The 20,965-nt window shown below is 37.9% G+C and overlaps 1 protein-coding gene across 8 annotated transcripts in view; it reads left to right on the top strand.

The window, feature by feature from the left end:
* LTBP1 (latent transforming growth factor beta binding protein 1) overlaps window positions 1-20,965 on the top strand; it is a 187,681-nt gene that overhangs the window by 76,854 nt on the left and 89,862 nt on the right. For 7 of the 8 annotated variants that reach the window (XM_063151832.1, XM_063151829.1, XM_063151827.1 and 4 more), the window contains 3 exons: window positions 5,501-5,725; window positions 9,099-9,376; window positions 20,320-20,422. In XM_063151832.1, the coding sequence (XP_063007902.1) occupies window positions 5,501-5,725; window positions 9,099-9,376; window positions 20,320-20,422 (606 nt within the window). The remainder of the gene's footprint in view (window positions 1-5,500; window positions 5,726-9,098; window positions 9,377-20,319; window positions 20,423-20,965) is intronic. The other variant, XM_063151828.1, reaches the window with a different exon arrangement.

Here is a 20,965-nt window from a genome sequence, read left to right as displayed (position 1 = left end):
TCCATTAGCTCCAGAATGAAATAGCACCACAAAGCTTGCTTATTTGGGCAGTAATTTGGTTAAATAGCAGTATTTATGATCCCATTCCCAAGTGGGGGTGCATTACTTTTTTTTTAAGATCTCTTGGTAACATCAGTTTAAAAATAAGGCAGATTCTAATGAAGTCAGTAGCCATGTTAATTTGCAATAGCTGAGAACCCAGTTTAGGAGCTGTGTATTTTTTTATCATACAATTAGGTTTGAGCTGTGTTCCTGTTCAAAGTTTTTCCCTGCAGTGTTGCAGATTTTACCTCTTTCCAGAAGAAACCTCTCAAGTGCCTTCAGTATCATGGTCATGTAACTAGGCCAGTCACAGGAGCAGGGCATCACTTCACTGTTTTTAGTGGTGTGACAGAGGTGTTTCAGTATTTTAGGAGCAGAAAAAGTCATACTTATATCTGGTGCTGGAGCTCTTGCTGTCAGATCTACTTTTTAAAATTGCTTTTCCTTGTTGCAATGGAATGTTTAATATTAAAAGGCAAAATATAAACATTAGGATAAATTCAGAAGTGAATGCAGATGTATTATAGTCTAAAGGCCACTTAAAGATTTTCTTTTCTCCCTTTGCATCCCCAAGCACAAGTTTGTGATATCAAGAGTATCTGAATCCTACTAAAGTAATGAAATAATTTATTTATTTTTTAACTTGCAACTTCTTTACATAATACCTCTGAATTACAGCCAGAAATCTGAAGAGAAAAGAGTTTAGGATCGATTAGTTAGAAAGTTGGGGTACCACTAGTTAAGAAAAAAAGGGAAAAAAGGTAGGGAAGAGTCTAAACCAGAGAGATAGCATCACTGCTGTAGTTCACACCTCTGTGCATTTCGTCAGTTACTGTAGGAGTTGCTGCAGTTAGAAAGTGGAAATAAGTTTAGAGCGATTGTGCCGATCCCTCTGTGGCACCTCTGGGTTTCAACTTTTACCTAAAGCTTGTGGTGTTTCAGAGCACTGTGTTATAAGAATGTTGCATATGGCAGTGTGACAATTTGCACTCAGTAGGTCTGCGTAGGAGTCCTGTGCTTTATGTGTGCTTAGTAACAGGGTGGATGAAAGATGCCCAAACAGCTGGGGGGCATGTAGTAATGCTGGATAACTGCAGTACTCGGAGACAAAATTATTCTGCTCTTTGTGATGCATCCAGTGGAAATACTGTAATCTACATGGGCAGTTCAAGGTTTTCCTTGGCAAGCCTAGTGGTGTGATTGAATAGTGCTTACGCTTGAATTGTTGATAGCATGTAAGTAGAAAAGGCAAAGAGTGATGAGGGAAACTCATATGTTCCCTGAGGTGTAAAAGAAAAGGAATTTGGAGAGTCTGATGAGGAACATTTCAAAACCCATCTTCATTTTCTCTAACACTGGTTACAGGAAGGGAGTTTCCTTCCATCCTAAGGACTTGTTTGGGTAAGCATGGGCTATTTTTAAAGGATTAGGAGGCTTTAGGTGCTTGGAATTTGTTTTGTTACACATTGTTTTGATTAAATGAAAACATTTGGACTTGATTAAATTAGTTTATCTGGAGCTGTTTGAGGTTGTTTGAGTATCAAAAACAAATTAGATTATGTAATTACATGAACAAACTGTATTTATCAGTGGTTTCCTAGCTGCTTTGTTATGATTTCATGCCCTGTACTTGTGTTTCCAATCCATAGCTGTGGCAGCTTTATTGGAATTCATCTTGCAGATGTTGTTTTTCTATGCATTGAGCTGTTCAGAGACTCCCTGTGGGGGCATCTTGATGCACCTTCTCTGCCTGGCTCATTTTGAACCGTGATGCTCAGCAAGAAAGCTTGCTATTAGCAATTAAATGCCCAAGGGTGGGAAGAATACTTAAAAGAGTTTGTGTTTTCTTAAACCTTTCTCCACATTTCTAAAGGATGTGTGGTCATTTATAGTAAAAAAAAAAAAAAAAAAAAAAAAAAATCAGCTTGTTCAATCATATGTTGTCTGTTCCTTAAGAGACCATTGAGAGATTTAGCTTACAGTAGACCTGAGTGAGGAAATTGTTCCCTTTCTTAGATCCATTAATGCTTCCTTAGTTTAGTTTGTAAGATACCCACACATGAACTGAAATTTCTTCTTATCCTATGCTGACCTATCTTCACATTTTTATCAAGGTCTGAGCTAGAGGGTTTCACTCTATAGTGGATATTTTTATTTCTTCTATTTTCTTCTTTTCAGAGGAAATGGTAACAGCCCAGTGAGAATCAGGCTTCAGTGTACCCTTTATCTGAATGTCTGTTGAGAACTTTCGTGCAAACCCAGCATCTTCAAATGGCCTCTCCCAAAAAGCATGGGTCTGGTTTTTGTCAGGAATGTCCCTTATGCCTCTGGCAGTATTTTGCCATTAGGTTTTTTAGCCTCAATGACAAGACAAAACAAAGCAAAAAACTTTGAGGAGAGGTTGAGCTGTTCAAACATACCCTGGCTTTATGTCCTGTGTCTATCTTAAGTGGTCCTTTCCCTGGGGCTCTTTGGTCTTTGTTAAACAGAGATTCCCTGAGCCTTGTTAAGGAAAAGCAGTGGTTCCTTCCTCTGCCTTTTTGAAGGCTTATGCTCCTCCGGCTCACTTTTCTCAAATGGTCTCTGTGTATATTCCACTTCTAGTGGTGTTATGTGCCTGTGATTTCCAGCACCAGTGTAATAATCAAATGCAACCCCTTTTCCTGGCCATAAACTACCTGAAGAAATCGTGCAACAAAGAGTGTGGGCTTTCACCTATTCAAAATAATTAGAAATTTTATTTCAGTGCTGTGTGGGTTTTTTATTTGGTCTTTTGTTTTGAGGTTTTGGGGTTTTTTTTTAAATTCTCAAAATATTTGCCATTTGAGATTGTCAAATTTTCAGCTTAGCCTGGAGATTACGTCCTTTTGTTTGTTTGTTTTGCAAGGCTGACTTGAACTTACAATTGAACATTTCAGAATTTAGAATTTTTATTACAGAACTTTATGTTCTCAGAATAGATTTCATGTATTCTTACTTAAACTTCCTTCCTCATACATTAGGCCAGAGATATAAATCAGTATCAGTTAACTGAGTGATTTACACCACATGATAATGTTGGAAGTTTGGAATTTATATATCTTGTTATGTTTAAATACTGAGGCATTAAATATTCTTAATTATTTACGTCAAGCTAGACCTTTTAGTGTCATTTGTTTACACTCGTTTGCAAAAATTATTTTGGTGGATATCCGAAGCAAACAGTTATGGGAAGGAATATGAACCAGTGCTTTTCTGTTGGCATCTTCCTTTCCAGTACTTTTAGCACAAACTTATTGCTCAAAAACAAAGCTTTTCATGTGCCTATTCATTCATTGCCACCAGATTCCTGCAGGAGAGGAACAGGTGAAGAGTACCTGGTGGTGCAGAGATATCCACACAACTTGGCCTTCTAGATGTCAACTGCTTTACAGGAACAGTAGCACAGAAGAAATTAATTTATTGGGTAGAAATTCTGGACATATTTATGTTGTTTAAAAGGTGGAATTTGCATGTTACCGTGTTTCCTCAACGCTGCAGTGAGGGGGAAGAAAATCTGTAGGGTAGACCTCTTGCACTCAAAGAATTCCACATGAAACTACTTTTGTTAACCTTTATTTCACTGTACTTCCTTCAAACACCAAACTGCTCCTCCCTTAATGCTATTTCATATTGTTTCATTGTGTAATTTTACTTTGCATGAAAATCACCTTGTGTTCAACCTCATTCAGGCACATCTTTAAAAGCACTAGAATTCTTTGTATGTTGTGTCTATTACAGTGCAGCTGCTTTTTTGTGGCTGCTCAGGAAGAAATCGTACCAGAGAGAGAGAGAGGTGTCTGTCATGCTTTAGTCACTGCTGTGGTCAACCCTCCTTCACTTTGCTTGGAAGTTCTGTGAGGATGTCTTTTATACACTCATCATGAAGTCCCAACAAGGGTTGGGACCCAAAAAAGTAAGGCTTGTGCTGTCATGGGTAGCCTTCCAAGGTTGACTTAGCACCATCAGCACAATGCTACAGCTTGAAGTACTTTCAGTCAGTTTATATTAAATGTAAATATAAGATAAGACAAGAAAAATATTAAATACACTTTTGCAGAGCACAGTGAAAAAACAATTCTGGCAGTTTGCATTGTGATGGACCTATCCAGCAATTGGGCACTGGCGTTCAGACCCTGTCCAGGCAATGTGAGGCTGCTCTGAGATGAGCCTGGCTGAATGGATGTTCAGCACCCAACACACAGATTCCTTTACCAACACTGGCCTTCTATGGTATTCATAATAGTAATACCCTGTGGTTGTCCAGAGGTCACAGCAATTGGAGTAATGAACACTAGGTTCTAAATTACCTTGAATTATCTGCAATTTGTTATTTTTATTGTAATTCATTAGAGACCAAGCAATACCAATCCAGCAAAATGCCATGATTAATGTAAAGGTTCTTATTTTTTAAAGTCAGAAACTTATCTTAAATCTGACAAATGGATACTGAGCTCTGTTTCTCAAATACTATTTGATTACTGACAGAAATGACCTCTGTTTGTCTTGAACAAAAACTTATGGTATTTTTACTGTTGTTTTCACATCGTTTAGTTCTTGGAAATTTTGACAGCTCGTTTACATTGTGATTGATTATAGCACCCCACATTATATTTTCAGAAAGTGCTGAACCATGCCTATTACTGCCTGTATCTCTGAGTTGAGAAGTATTTTTCATTTGATGTCGTCATTTTTCATGTTTCATCTGATAATTTATATTGCTGTAAATGTGCAAGTGCTAGCTAGCACAGAAATAATTACCCTTGTCTTTATATTGGAGTTACAAGGTTTTAATGCTTTGGAGTTTGTCTATGAAATCATCTCAGTTGCATCTCTTGCTATTTTTATGATCTTTATGGGTGGATAAAAATTAGCTTCTTTTATCTGAAAAATAAATGTTAAGCACAAATCTAGATCCTCTGCAAAAAATAGTTTTCTAGAGAACAGCCAAGACTTAAAAGTCAAAATGGAAAATTTGTCCCCAGTACTTTCTGTTCTCGGGTGAGTTTATTCAGACTTCCAGGAAAGGGTAAGTAGTCCAGGATTTTCAGAAACAGGTGGCTGACAAATAAGAGTATCTGTACCAAAGTGTGAGTAAGAGATGTAGCCAGACACCATATTAGTTTAGTGTCTGTCTTAATAGCATCATGAAATTAAAAAAATAGCTTGGATGTCTAAGGAAAGAATTGCTTTCTGTTTGTCATGCAGAGAAGATGCAAATGAGGCAGAGGTCAGAGATCACAAGGAGGGGAAGGGAAGTGGTTCTACCACAAGGCACCTAGAAGTGCATGTCAGATGGATAGTCCTTCCTCAGATGTCTGAATGAAGAACAAAGCTCTGCAACCCTATTCCTTTCCTCTTCAACTTGTGCATGATATGTGGTCAGATAATACTAAAGCTAAAGTCATTAACAACATTTTTATTTCTGTTTTCATTTCAGTTATTTGCCACCTTCCATGCATGAATGGAGGCCAGTGTAGTTCTAGAGATAAATGCCAGTGCCCTCCTAATTACACTGGTAAACTTTGTCAGATTCCTGTGCAGACTGCCAGTTCTCCAAAACTCTACCATCACCCGCAACAGGTGAACAAGGCTGTAGGATCACAAGTTATCCACTCTACTCATACTTTACCACTGACAATGTCTGGACAGCAAGGTGTAAAAGGTAACTTCTTTCTTAATAGGTATTTTTAACTTGTCGGTTTTAATAAATTATGTTGAGTAGTCAACCAGTAACAATAGTGCTACATCTACACATATCAAATATTGACACCACAACTTGAATCATGAGCTCACCAGAATGTGAGCATATTTTCCTCAATGACTGAAACAATAAGAAACAACTGTTATTGAAAAGAGGTTGTAGGTAAATTTACTTTGCTTTATGGCACAATTTAATGCAAATTGCAGAGTCAAGGGAAAATGCAGGGGATTTCTTCTAGAAGTGTAGACCTGTTAAAAAAGACAATGATTGTGGCTGAGCAGAGTAAATTGCAGTGTACCTAGACAGTTGCAAGTGATTCCATGGTTACTAATGGAGAGAAGAGACCATGCTTTTCAACATAAAAAAATCTTAAATCTAAAGTAAAATTAAAGATACAAGCCGTATTTATCTTGCATGACTTAGTAGAGTCTTATAAGTTAGTTTTGTGGGGAACTATTTAGTGTAGATAGGCCATGATATGATTCACTTAAATAGAACATTCCTTCTGGGCCAAATAACAATATCATTAAAATTTTTTTTTAAATAGTGGGGTTTTCCTGCTGCTAATGCTGTGAAGAAAACAGCATTTAAGTCTGAAATGCATTAAAGTCTGAAAGTCTGAAACATGAAAGTTCATTCAGCTTTGGATTACCGTTTTCTCTCATACTTTTGTTGTGAGGTGAAAACTTCTGATTACTTTGAAGAGAAGTTTTGGATTTATTTCTTATGTGTCCTATGGGTCTAGGTAGTATTTTATCTGGGTGCGATCTTGTCCACATAAAGTGATTTTCAAGCATCAAATATTGTATGTATTTCCAGTATATTTCACAAATGCTTGTTAGATGTTGGCAGAAAAATTATCCAAAGAATTCACCAGCACAGAGCATGCCTTCCCCTGCAACTCAGATTCTCAACCTAGGACCTAATGTGAATTTTGTTTTCTTGTTTGAATTGCCAGATTGATTTTTGGTCAAGGGTCATTTTAAAATTACTTCTTCAAGGCTGGTATCTCTGAATAAAAAGAAAATATATAGGGAAAGACATGAGGAGGCTCAGTCACTGGCAAATAGTTTCTGAATAACTTTGCTAAAAGATACTTATGATAAATATAATCTAATGTAGTAATTCTGTGTTCAGAAAAGGACAGAGCTGTGAAGGAACTGTTGACAGTGTCCTGGAAATGGCAGTGTTTTATAAGTACTTCTGAGTACCTCCTCCATCAGAAGAAGAGAATATAATTACCAAAACATTTAGCAAAACATCAGTTTATTTCTCTGCCTATGTAATTCCAGATGAAATAATTTGAGACCGTGGACCACAACCCCCAAAATTTTAATACATAGTTACTCTTCAAATTCTCTCCTAAAATGCACAATAGGTTTCTCATTGCTAAAGAGTCTGACCTCTTGAATATTTTTTCCCGACCTTCAAATCCTCATTGGAATCATTAGCAGTCACAATGCCTTTTCTTCTCTTTACGTGTCCAAATGAGGACGTTGGATTGTTGAGAGATGAATATTTTATTTCTTTAAAGGAAAGAATAAAACAATTCATCCTGAAATGGCTGACAAAAATAAAAATGAGCACATCTAGGCAGTGATCCAAGGCCTGGAGAGGATAGTGACAATAATACTGCATGGGAGAACCCAGCCTAAAATTGATGTTTTCAGCATCTGAACATCTCTGGATGGATTGAGAAACTAAAGCAGAGAAATTCAGTGATTTCTTTTGAGAAACTATATTTTTGAATCACTATTTCTTTTGAATCACTGTATTTTTTAGATTTAGCAGCTAGAGAAACTAGTTGAAGGGATCCCTCTTCATACATAAAAATATTGGGGTGAGTTTTGTTAGTTTTGTTCTTGTTACAGACAGACTAGGCTGTCTTGTCTTGCCCTCCAAACCCAGTCTAACAGCCTGAAAAGGACCTCACTGCTTCTGCTTGTAACACTGAAGCTTTCCCCTGGGGGTTTGCCTCTGGCAGACCTCATGTAGGTATACATTTTGCTCGTGGGTTGTTTTCAGCTACAGGCAAAATCTTTACCCTGCAGCCATATTTTGCTGACTTTCTACCATCTTCTTGCTGATGTTTCTGTCCGAGTACATTGACAATTTTCATAAATGAAACAATGCAGTCAGTGTAAAAACAAGTCTGTTTCTTTTAAGGAAGTCTTGTGTGAGACCAGTTAATACTGATTATGTGCATAGAGAAATGAAAATGTCAAAAACCAAAAGCACTTTCTCCAAAATATTATAATTTTAAATTAGCTCCAATAAATGACATATGCCTCCTGAGGATTAGAGCTGAAATTACCTAATCAAGTTCTAAAGAACAGTTCAAACTTCAGGAAACAAGGCGATAATCCAGAAGACTGAACAGTGCAGTGTGCATCATAGAGAAAGCTGTATCAAATGATATTTTTTGGTTCTTGATGTTTGGAAGGGGTGCTGCCTGATGGATTGTGTGGCCTCAGGCAGCCTGTGCAGTACTCACTGACAAGACAGGCCCAGCTGGGCATGGGAAATGCTAACTTAGTTATGCAGCTTTACAAACTCCATGGCTTGTTACACACCTCTCCTCCCTGCCCACCCCAATAATTTGATTTACTTTAAAGGGCATTTTGTGTTCCAGTGAAAAGAGGCTTAAGGGTCACAAGCAGTTCTGTGCAGGTTGCATTGACTGGAGGGTCTCAGTCTACATTCCCAGACTTAAAACTGCTACCATATTTAAAAACGGAAGTGTCTGAAAATCATTTCCTCCCTCTTTATCTGCCAAACCCTGAATTCAAAGTTCAGCAAAGGGAGTGGTGATTTTAGATGGTTGAGATGCTGGCAGCTCTTGCAGGGGCGAACTTGGGACTTGGCAGGTACATAAAGATGAAGAGATGAAATCTGAAGCTTTTTCTGTGTTCCAGAGAAAGATGATGGATCTGAAAATGAAAATAAAGCTTACTATATATCCAAAAATAACCTAGTAGAGTATGAATTCTGGAACTTTGAATGGGATTCTTATTACACAGTATGACCACAAATATTAATGTCATACCAGCCAATTTGGACATCCATGTTTATCTAGCAGTCTTTACAATCCTATAATGTTGTTCTTTCTTTCATGAAGATTTTTCGTTTTCCTGATTTGTTAATGAGACTCGATGTGTTCTTTAGCCTTCCCTCTAACCTCCAAATTTGGCCTTCATTTATATTTCAGTCACTTCAAGGCACTCTGTAAAAATTCTGATTTACAAAAAAGAAATGTCTTAGAGGTGCCTAAGATGTCTTTTTCACATATTTTATTACCAATTTCTCTTATGTGTTTTTCCTTCAATTATTTTAGTGAAGTTCCCTCCTAACATAGTGAATATCCATGTGAAACATCCCCCTGAAGCCTCAGTTCAGATCCATCAAGTGTCAAGGATTGACAGCACATCAACAGGACAAAAAGCGAAAGTACCTCAGCCAGTACATCCACAGGTCTCTTACCAAGGTCTTCCATATCAGAAGACCCAGAAAGGACATACAACTTACACAAATCAACAACCCATTCCTCATATGTTTCCTGTTTCAGTTAAAACTCAGCTTGGGCGCTGCTTTCAGGAGACTGTTGGGACACAGGTAAGAAATGTTTGCTAAGGCTTGCTGAGACAGGTAGCTTTAAAACTCTATTATAAAGGAATGAAAAAAAAAATCAAAAAATCCAGCAATTGGAGGGAAAGGACACGTTTGACGTTCTTTTCTGCAAGAAAATTATTTTGAGAATGTAACATTTTTATTAAGTAACAATTTTCTGAACCTCTTTCTCCTTCAAGATAATGTCTTTATTTTCTGTGGACTTGGGTCCCTGACATTTTGGTTTCAATTATTTTTTCCATAGCTTTTTCTTTTTCTCATGGAAATTCCTATTCAGCAATTTTATATGTTTTACAGTATTTGAGACTAATATTTTGAGTCTGTTGAGACTAATATTTTGAGTCTGACCATTGAATGGAGTAGAAAAATCATGAAAGCCAACTGATTGTTCACTAGAACATTAAAACCTTGGTTCACTTAAAAATACTGTGTTCACATAATGTTTTTCATATGACTATTCAAAATTGTGTATCTTCTTTCAATCCTGAAAGCATTTTAATAGCAACATGTGGTTTTATATTTGCATATATATTTGAATATATATATTGAGATTGTAAAGATATGTGAAAAGATGATTAAGGAGTCAGTAAAATCCTGTTATTTATTGCTTATTACCTTTCTGAAATGTGGCTTTTCAGATCAAATGTCCTTAAGGTGAATGCATGCCTCAGACTGCAATAATGTGTAAGGTTCCAGGAAAAATCGCTCATTTTGGGATGTAATGTTAGAGAATAAGTATGTTGTTTTTCAGGCTAAAAGATACTCTGACTCTATCATTGAAGGTGTGAATTTTAAGTTTATCACAAAGGTTGCTTTGCTTTTGGTCCTTCCAGTAATATGCACCTAAAGTTAGCCAATTTTCAAGCATCAAATATTGCGTGTATTTCCAGTGTATTTCACAAATGCTTGTTAGATATTGGCAGCAAAATTATCCAAAGAATTCACTGGCACAGAGCATGCCTTCCACTCAAATGGACATCACTCATCCCTCCTGAGATGGAAGAGTGGCACAAAATGCCCTTTACAAGTGTTTCTTCTGGCTGTTTCTTCCAGCTGAGACTGAATTTTTTAGAGGCTCTTAAATTGTGTACAACCCCTGCCTTCACCCCACAGAAAAAAGAGGGAAGAGACCTCAATCCCTTACTCACAGATGGGCAAGGAGTTTGGAAAGGATCAGCAATGGGGAAGAGACAGGAGCGGGAGTAGGATGCAGTCAGAAGCAGGGTGAAGGTGACGTAGTTGTCAGGCCCACCTGCTATGGGCAGAATGTTGAACTTAAAAATCAAAGTTCCTTAGTCTCAGTCTCCTGCCATCTCCAATAAGTTGACATGAGGATGCTTAAAAGTAATCCATTCTGCAAAAGGCAATGGAAGACGTTAATTTAAATTTAATTTGATTGTTGCATACCAAAGATTTTTTTAGAAGACCAAAGTTTGCATATGGAACATTAAAGGCTAGACTTTACTAATTTTCAAATGATTGGTTTGGGATCTGCGCTTTTAATTTACATTGGTGAGTTCTTCATGATTGTCTGTTTCAAGCATATTAAAATTTTCATTTTTCTTTTTCAACAAGTGTTAAAGTTTTCAAATGAAAGTTCATGGGTTTTACATGAAAAAGTATAACAGGACCTGTGTTTACAACCATTTATCTCTATTTCCTAAAATGGTCAGTCTAAAAAGCATGGCATCATAATGTGCAATCCTAAAAATCTGGAAATAAGTGTAACAATTAATAGTTGCTTATTATTTTTTGATATTTCTCTTTGTACTCATAGATAAAGGAATACAAAGTTACTTCCTTGGTCTTACACTTTGCAATGAGTGCTCTTTTGTCTCCTATCTCCTTTTAAAGGGGGAGAAAAGGGAAAATAAGCTTGTATTACCCTAATGTCTGACTTGCAATCTTACCAAATGCTTAGTTGCCAATTTGTATAACTTTTTTCCAGTATTTCCCTGGAAATACTCAAGAAAGGGTGCTGCCTCCTAGTTAGAACAGTGCATGTTCTCAGTTTTTACAGATTTCATTGATCAGTGTCCATCTTGAAGAAGAGCATAGTAAGGATTTCAGAGGCATTTTGTTACAGTGATGGTTCAATTTAGAATTGGAGCTGTAGAATGGCATTTTGTAGAACATTAATTTAAGACCTTGCCATAAATATAGATCTAAGTGACTCATTTACCTTTCAATTTGAATCTGAAATGTTATTGTTTTTTTGAAGCCAGTCAATGCTTGTTATTTATGTTAAATATGCCTTGAACTGGGAAAGGCAGCTTTTTTTTTTAAGTACTTAATAGACCTACTCTTAAAGAATTAGGTTTTCAGCTTCTTTCATATTTGCTTTGCTGTGTCTGTGGGTTCTCTCTGTTTATTCAGATGCAATACTAAAATGAGCTTTCCCTATTAGTAGCCATGTGTTGCAAGTCCTTTCTGGAGTTGATGCTGGATAATTTTGATACCCATACTTAGTTCAACAGTCATCAGTGTTTATGCATTTTTTTGCAGGGTGGATTGTGTATTTGGCTTCAGAAATGTTTTCTTAAATATCCTGGGATCCTGAGACGACTTTACTGTCTGTAGAGCAGATTGGTTGAAAGATTTGTGTGTGGCCTCTTGTAGACAAGTCAACTAAGTTGATTAGGGCTTTGCTGAACTTACTCTTGGTCCACACTAAAAGCACAGGATTAAAACTGTATTGGATCTCTTTTGTGGTTTTGTGTGCATGTGTAGCTTCTGCCATTCTGTTTCTCCCCATCCCTTGTTCTCTCCTTCTTTTTCCTTGAATTTCAGCTGCTCTTCAGTTACAGGTCCTTTGATTTTAGTGCTCTGAGGTTTTTTTCATAATCTTCGGTGGAATATTTTTCATCTCCCAGCATGTTCTTCCTTGCCCCACCTTAGTTAAATTCCCTCAATGTATCTCATTCAAAACCAGTAGGATATTCAATTTCCAAGACACAGAGAGTGCATTTTCTGCAGTGAGTTTCCAAGCAAGTGCATACTGTTACAGTTAGCAACTGGAGCCACCTTGAACTGAAGTTCAGAGGACATTATGGCACAGACAGTTGAAAATCTGGTCATATTGCAGGCCTACAATCACTTTTCATTAATGACATAGGAATTCTTTCAGACCTTCTCTTTCCTTAGCTGTCTGTAGTATCATAAGTGACTGTAACCAAGGACAGCAACCATGAGAGCAAGCTAGTAAAAGGTCAATGAAAATATGTCAGTCTGCCAGCTCAGAAGGACAGGGAGAGTAGAGGGACAAGAGAAATGAAATTTCCCAGTTTAATAAGAATAGATAAATAAAGACATAAATTTTGTAAATAGTGTACACACGTGCGTATGTGTTGTTTAACTGTGATTGTTCTCTGAAGCGCATCCTCAGCACTGTGAAGTAAAGTGGAAAGAAAATTACAAAAGTATCATTACTATTTGAATTTTTAAAAGATATTACAGGAAGAAAATAGTGTTTTAGATGGTTCTGTTTTGTTCTCAAGTCAATTCACTTTTCCTGGCTGCCTCTCTTTTCTCTGAGTGGAGCACTCAGCATTTATTTCTCCTCTGGGAGATGTTAATGGTGATTGCTCCAGGATAACTTATCATGTTACATGGTAGCCCACAATGATACCTCCCACAAAAAAGTTGTGGCTCATCTAACTCTTTCCTAGTACCACAATGATTTTTGCAGGATATATCATAAAGCATGTTAAACTGCAGCCCATAAACTTGCTGCTGACATAAAAATATAAAAAACAAACCTTTACCTAAACTTGCTCATTGTTGATATAGAGGAAATAAAGGCTTGAAGTTGGGAAACAGACAGAATGGAAGCAGTAGGACAAAAATGGCAATTAAGATGGAGAGCAGTAAATTTTTGGAGAGCATGCTATAATGATGCCTTCAAAAGCTGGAGACTGGGTGTAGTGTCCTGCAAAATGTTTTACATCCATGTACTCCTTTATTTCTGAAATCCAAGGAGTTGGTCATCTTAGACCACCGATTCACTAAGTCCTATTTAGAAAGCAAGCAGATAAGGAAGATTTTGTTTCTCTTTAATTCTTCCTCTTCAGATGATTTTAATTTTAATTCTAATAAAAATGCCTTTATTATGACACAGGATATCTTATTTCCCAAAATCCTTCTACAGCGTCAGTAGTGTACCTAGTAAAGGCTGTGTTGATATTCTTGAGTCCTGTTGATTTTGCTTATAATTTCTTTGCATTTAAATCCAGAAAAGAATGCACTTGCCTGCTGTCCATGAAAATCCATATAAAGATAATTGAGCACTACTTTTTTCACCCCTTAAGACACTTTGAAAGTTTTTACTAAGTATATTAATGTGTTTTTCGTTTTCCTATGGTAACTGCATTGCAGAAATATTATCACTAAAAAATGGGGTTTTTCCTCAGAGTTATTTGGGTCTCTTCATTGCTTCAATGTAAAAAAAACTTCAAAACAGCAAGAAATTGGAGAAGTTGGTACCGCAAAAAATTCTTCTAAATCAGACTCTGTCTGTCTAGATTCACATGTAATGCTGTGCTCTTCTACGGATATTTTTGGGTATTAGGTTTACAGAAAGATACTTCTAGTGATCCCAGCATCTGTAGTTTAAAAACAAAATTAAAAACCATTGTTATTCTAGAGAGAGACAGATACTGAAATTGCTTACCTTGATGAAAGGAACACATGGCAAAATGTCCAGAAGAGAAGCTGGCTATGAAGTCATGTCTGCCTATCCTTGTTCATTCCTCCTCGCGTAACTGCTGAGAGGAGCTGGGCTGCTCTCTGAAATGCTCACTACAAGAATTTCAGAAATACTGTCTTCTGATCCCCCCTTCTTGTTGTGGTACTTCAAATTCAAGTCCGTTCCAGGTTGCTATGTTGGGGGGTATATGTTCCATTCCTCACTTTTTAGTGGTTTGCTGCATGATGTTTTAGGCTTCCCTTGCAAAGTTCTTTAAAAGGTGTTGCAGAAAAGGTCCATAATTGTTACACCTCTGTTCAAAAGGACACCTGAATTAGAGTTGTCTTGGTATCATGAAGTGAAGTTTGGTGGATTATAGTGATACTTTGAAAAATCATCTTAAAGAAAATCTCAATATAGCATCTATAGCAGACAAAAGAAGCATATTTTTGATAAATTAATGGTTTTAATTAATTTATTTTAATTATTGAAATGTTTTAATAAGTAACATTAATGATGAACACTAGGAAAGACTTTTGCAAATTATAAGGATTGTCCATTTTTCAGTGCAATCAAAACCCTCACATATGCATTCGAATGTGTTTCAAATGCTGCTTAGTATGTTTGATCAACAGATATTAGTTAACCAGCATCTTAAGTGGGATAAATTTCTATGGAGACAGTTTATTTAATACTTTGTTTCAGCAATATCTTTTACAGGAAAAGTTTGTTTTGGTTTGAGCAACACATTTCTGTCTGCTGTCAGACTTAATAGAATACAAAATAAAGCCAAATGATAGGTGGCAGCTGGAAAAGGTCAGAAATTATCAACATTGTATCATGGTCAAGATTCTGACTGCAAATCATTAAGCATTTCCTTCATTCCGACAAGGGCATACACTGGCTGGGTACTTAACTTTGAGAATATGCATTCAGTTTTTAAAAACTGGGCTTAGATAGTTGATGAGTTTTTCATGATGGGAAATATTAAACAAAGACATCAAAGTTTTTTTAGTTAGAAATCAGAACAGCAAAATATGTTGGTAGCCCTTAAAGCCTAACCCAACATACTGATGCTACTGTGTGCAATACAATCATAGTGTAGTGTGGAAGTGATGACAGCAGTGATATGCCTGTTGAAGTTATTAATTCAACTGTATAAGCATCCCCGTCGAAGTTCAGATTTAAGAAAACATTTCCTGGGGAGGTAAATTTCAGGTATTTTCTTTTTTTGACAGCTGCATCAAATGAATTTTGGTATTTATCTTCTTTAGGACGGAGAAGTGATATAGTTTTGTGCTTCGTACTGGTACTTTTTCTCTTAGAGCACTTTTAAAACCTCTTTTCTTTAGAATAGTCTTAAAAATACCATCTCATAAAATAAAATAACTGTCTGGAATTCCTTGAAGCTCATGGTTTGGCTTCTGAAGTTCTTAAACAAATAGACTGTCAGAAATTGGTGTGGATTCATTTGCAGGATTAATGTTTCATTTGCAGTAGTTTCTTTGCAAGATCAATACTCTGAAATATCAGAAGATTAAACATGTATCAGATACCAAAAACACCAAACATTGTTTTAATTACTCAAATAGAAGAAAGCTGGATAATTTTTACTTGCTTATGAAGAATGTTCTGCTTAAGCCAAAACAAATTCTTTACCAGTTCTTCTGGAAAGTCTGGAAGTATTTAAGTTTCTCTCCTCTGCTTATGAGACAATGCCTGTTAGTGAGCCAGTGCTACATGGGATAACACTCTTCATTTGTAACAACCTGTCATTCAGCTGGTCAGTAAGCTAATTAAGAATGTCTGTTAATTGTTTCAGTAATACAGTGTATTGAGTTTGAGGTTTCTTACTCTGTTTGTCGTTCCTATAGGAAAAAAAAAGAAGCAACAATCCAAGGTCTGTGCCTGTTGAATAGTTTGTAGAAAGTTAAACAGTGTATCCATTCACTTCTGCTATTGTGGTATGTGAAATGCAGTCTTTTGAGCTGTATCCCAGAGTCATTAGCTATTAGCTCAGGCAAAGCACCTATCAGTTTCAATCATAGCTAATCATGTGACACTCCTTTATTTATGTCTGTATTGTGGTTTTAACTAACAGCTTGTGACAGGGATTTGTAGATGGGCTGCACAGGAGCGGGAGTCCCAGGAAACCTTGTGGTCCCTTGGCCAGAATCCTCTGCGGCTGCTCTGAGAGTAATTGCCAGACTGGGCTCCCCAGTGCACTTTACAGGGAGCTGAATAAATTTCCTCCACTGCCTTAGCAGATGAGTTGCAAGGATATAATCCTTCCTTTTCCCTGCCATTGGAAATGGTGCAGCACTGGTGGCAATACACAGCTTAGCGCTCTAGGACTGTGGAGATGGGGCAGAGGCTGGAGTCTGGACAGGGTAACAGAAAGTGATGTGGCTTGGGGTGGCGTTTGTGCCCCAGCACAGGGTCAGCCAGAATTTCAGTCTTCCAGTGGGAATATTCAGTACTTCCTTCAGTTATATAAAATATTGGCACAGGAGCCTAGGCACGCATGAGGAAAAATATGTGGATTTGAAACAATACTTTCAGTGTCTCTGAGTGCTTTACCCAGGAAGAACTTTGTTTTATAGCAGTACCATGTGTTCATCATACTGCTACTACTGCTGAGCCTCTTTCAGCACAGTTGAGCTCTTTTATACCAAACCTTCATGACTTTTTTGCCTTCTGAACCAGTAAGACTTATTTCCAAATCATAAGCTTATGACAGAGATATCATTCATGAAAATCTGTACTCTTTTCCAGGAGCCCTCAGGAATACAGACTAGATTAGTTTAAAATATGTGTATATGATGGATAGAATAGTGTAAACTTAAGCTTAAAGAATGGCATTATCTTCATGCATAGTCCAGCATGCCTGTGTTTAGTTTTCCTGCTTATTTTAGGCCTATAAGTGTGTGTTGGAGTTGTGTAGAATGGTGAAACAAACTAAAAAACAGTTATGGATTCCTCCAAGTGACTTTTCCAGTCACTTGTGAGTCAGAGACTGAAAAAGACTGTCTGAAGAGCTTATGAGTTCATCTTGGTAGTAGGAAGTGTGTTAAGACTTTTAAAGTGGAAAGGAATTACCTATAAAAGTTTTTGAGACCTGTAGAAATAGAGCTTCAGTTCCAATATGCTTAAGGCTGCTGAAAGGAGCGAGCATCTTCAGAAAACATATCGGGCTAAGGAACAGTTTGTGCAGTGCCATGAGTGTTTAGAGTATCTGAAGCACTACTAGATGAACCAGAGAAATCAGGGTTTATTAGCCACAGAAGAACTCTGTTTCTGCTTGGATTAGGACTTTGCAGAGCACTCATGTTTTGTGATGCATATCTCCAAAATTACACAGATCTTAAGGCAATAGGAGCCCCATGTGGGAGTTGCTTTTCCTTGTTGCCCAGTTTCTACAATGATCTGGATGTTAACCAAATTATCATTGATTCTTCAAGCTTTAATTCACCATAGAAGCAGTGGGAGCAGCAGCTTTAATCATTGCCAGCTTTTACTGACAGAACTGCAAATCACAGTTGCCAGATGACTCAGACTTTGGCATCCTTATTTTTGCTCATGATTTTTATATGGAAATTCGAAAAAGTTATGACCACAAAGATCATGATTTTCAGTGGAGTGCAAATACTGTAGCACCACACCTAAATTATAAGTGGGCTTTAGTCCATCTTCCTCCTTCTCCCCTCCTTTTTTTTCCCCCTTCTTCTCTTTTAGCTTGTTACAATTAGATGACACGTTTTCTATTTTGGGGAAAAGGGGAAAAAAGGTGGGGGGGGGCAGTTCATGATGACATGTTGGCTGTCGTGTTATTGGAATCTTGCCTTGACACATGCAAGCTCCTGGGATGTGTCCTTGAGGTTTTGACCTTGAAGAGAAACACTGGGTGTTAGGTAATGTGCCTCACTGCCCAGATGCTCCATTTCTGAGATCATAAGGGGAGATCCAACCCCAGCCTTGATTCCTCCCATTTCTTTTTGCAGACTTGTAAAACCGAGGTACAGTGTGGGGAGAAAAGCTGGGTGCAAAATGCTTTGGCTGACTCTTGATAACAGCCACAGTGTATGACTTTACCAAGTGGCTTCTCTGTCTTTGAAGAAGCTCTAGAAAAGGGGTGGAACATCTGTAACTATAAAGCAAAGGTAGCTGTGGTTATAAAGTAAAATGGTTCTTCCTGGAGCATGCCTGCCTGGGATGCAGGTTGAGAAACCAGCATTGTGTAAAGATGTAGCTTGAACTCTGTAAGGTTTTAGGGTAACCACATAGAGGAGGCATTATGAGTACTCTCCAGTTGAGCTTCTGGGATGTGCAGGACAATCTGTGTATGCTCTAGCAAGGGCAGTTGGAAGAGTTTATTTCAGTTTTGAAAACAGCAGAGCTGCTGTGGCAGAGGAAATTATACAGAATTCCCCATTTATGCATCTTGATGGTATTTCTGAAGTACCAGGCTGGGACTTGCTTATGGAAGGAAACTCAGTGGACTCTGACTGATGGTCAGATGGTCAGTGGTCTGCCTTGTATCAACCCTACCAGTGCCTAAGCCAGAGGAGTGCAAGACAGCTGAAAGATATGCATTCACCTGGGGTAAACCTGGGCCTACATCTGAAAAGTGGGACTTGCTGAGATACTCCACTGTTTTAACACAGCCTAATACCATCCCGGCAAGAACTATTTCCCTCCCTTGCAATATAGGAAAATTTGTCATCAGACCCACTCCAGACAGTAATGTGAAGATGTACTCCTAAAGTTGCACAGTAACTGAGCAGTCTGTTTGAACCTGTTTGGCCACTCTGTTCTTTTGGCTGTTCATGTGCCATGCCAAGCTGAGGCTCAAAGCACAGGTGGTGCTAACCTGTGTGTGGGTAATGGGCAGAGGCACACAGTAGCCATGCCAAGTTGCCCTGGTGCTAAAATCTTGGACATGTGTGGCTGGCTGTCACTGAGATGGAGGACACTTCAAACTTCTCACATATCCCTTGACACAGATCTAAGCTTCAGGTGCTGCACATGCTGAGCTGCAGTCTGATGTTTAAATGGTGAACTGGTGCTGCTTTTAATTTGTTGTGATACTTCAGGATGTGTCTGGGGAGCATCTGTGAGAGAAAATGGCTGGGATGATGCTTTGCTGGGCCTCCCCATGCAGAGGGTACCCTCTGATGAGTCAGAACCCTTTAGAAGAGCTTGCTATCCTGTTAGTAGTCACACTGTAAAGCTACACAGGGTAACTTTGCTTTAGAAATATCATTGGCTTATGTATGACAGTATGATTAAGATCACATTGGAAAAATTTTGGGAAAGCTGGAGGAAGCTGTCAGTGCCTGTGCATTCAGCATGTGTGTGTACTGTAGAATGACTGTGTTACCAGCTAAGTGAGAGCAACCACAAGGCCACACCCTGTGGCATAGGATGAGCCAGCTATCTTGAGCTGAAAGCTGTGTGGCAATGAACATTTGGGTCAGAGCTTACAGGCTGTCAGAAAGCAGAGTTAGATTAGGGAAAGTCTATTCACGCCATACTGAGGATTCACACTTCAGCACATTAGAATTGTTTGCTGCAGTGCCTATTTATATCACATTTGCTTTGAAAGTGTTACTAAGTGCAGCTGTTGTGGACTTCTCCTGGGCTTTATGTGTTCCATTGTATACCAAATTAGCAGGTTTAGATGTTTGGGGGGATCTTTTTAATGTCTGCAGCTGAAATACATTTAAGCTTTCTTTACCATGCAAAATGGAAGAAAATTGCGAAAGTCAAGAACATAACTAGTATGTTGTAAGCTTCCAAATATTAATAGTCTTATCATTATGAAGAGTAATAAGTATGTTATTGATTGGTGGGGAAATGGAAATTGACCTCGGAAATAATAAGGTATTTGAGATAATTCATAGAGCTTTTGAAAAAGTGGACAAGCATGTTTTTATGATGAAAACGATAGCTGCCAATGGTGAATTACTACCTTAGAAATATACTCATTCATTCCTATGACATACTGTTTTCTTCTTCTTTTCAAGGCAACATGGGGGAAGATAATAATGTCTTTTAATGTGTTCATGCCTGTGTAGAGAGCCTCTGCAATGTGTGAGCACCATTTTAGTTCAGTTAGGAACTCCATTGTATCTTCAGTGTCTCAGCAAGAGATTGACCCAAAATGACTGAAAAAGAACATTGTACTGCAAGTGAGTGTCGTACAGTATCACTAACCAGAGTATTCTTCACCTGACTATTTCAGTGTGGCAAAGCACTTCCTGGCCTTTCCAAGCAAGAAGACTGCTGTGGAACCGTGGGTACTTCCTGGGGTTTTAACAAATGCCAGAAATGTCCCAAGAAGCCATGTAAGTGCTATTTTATTGTTATTCTTGTGGCTTTTTCCGCTCAAGTAGTATTTTCCTTTTTTTTAGAAGGGAAAAATACCGAAGGAACCTAGTAGAAAAAATGTGCTATGATTTGATTAGGGACAGGTTGTAGAAACTGGAATTCCCTTGCATGCCAACAGAGTTACAATATGCAGGCACTTGGTGCAGCCAGCAAAGTTGACGTCATAGGGTTTTTCCCCTGCTTCTTCCTCCTTTGAGTTAGTGATGGACTGTTGCATTTACTCAGTGCAGGAAGAGTAATCACATTGATTTTCCAGCTGGACTTCTTTTTTTTTTTTTTTAAGTTTGCAGAGAAATCTTGAATTAGGGAGGCGCCAGTTTCTGCTTGGAGAGAATGCGGTGACCTCTTGGGACTGCAGATGAAATTCCATGTTTGGAGCCAAGGTCTTCCAGGCTCTAAATTGCTGGTTGCTTTTTTTTTCCTCTGCTTTTGAAATATCTTACCCAATAATTAGACAATGACAAAGACTTTCTTCAGCATTTTATTAGGATTTGACATCA

The sequence above is a fragment of the Melospiza melodia genome, chromosome 3 (genome assembly GCF_035770615.1).
Source record: "Melospiza melodia melodia isolate bMelMel2 chromosome 3, bMelMel2.pri, whole genome shotgun sequence".
NCBI lineage: Eukaryota > Metazoa > Chordata > Aves > Passeriformes > Passerellidae > Melospiza > Melospiza melodia.
This window is presented reverse-complemented; position numbering and strand designations above follow the sequence as displayed.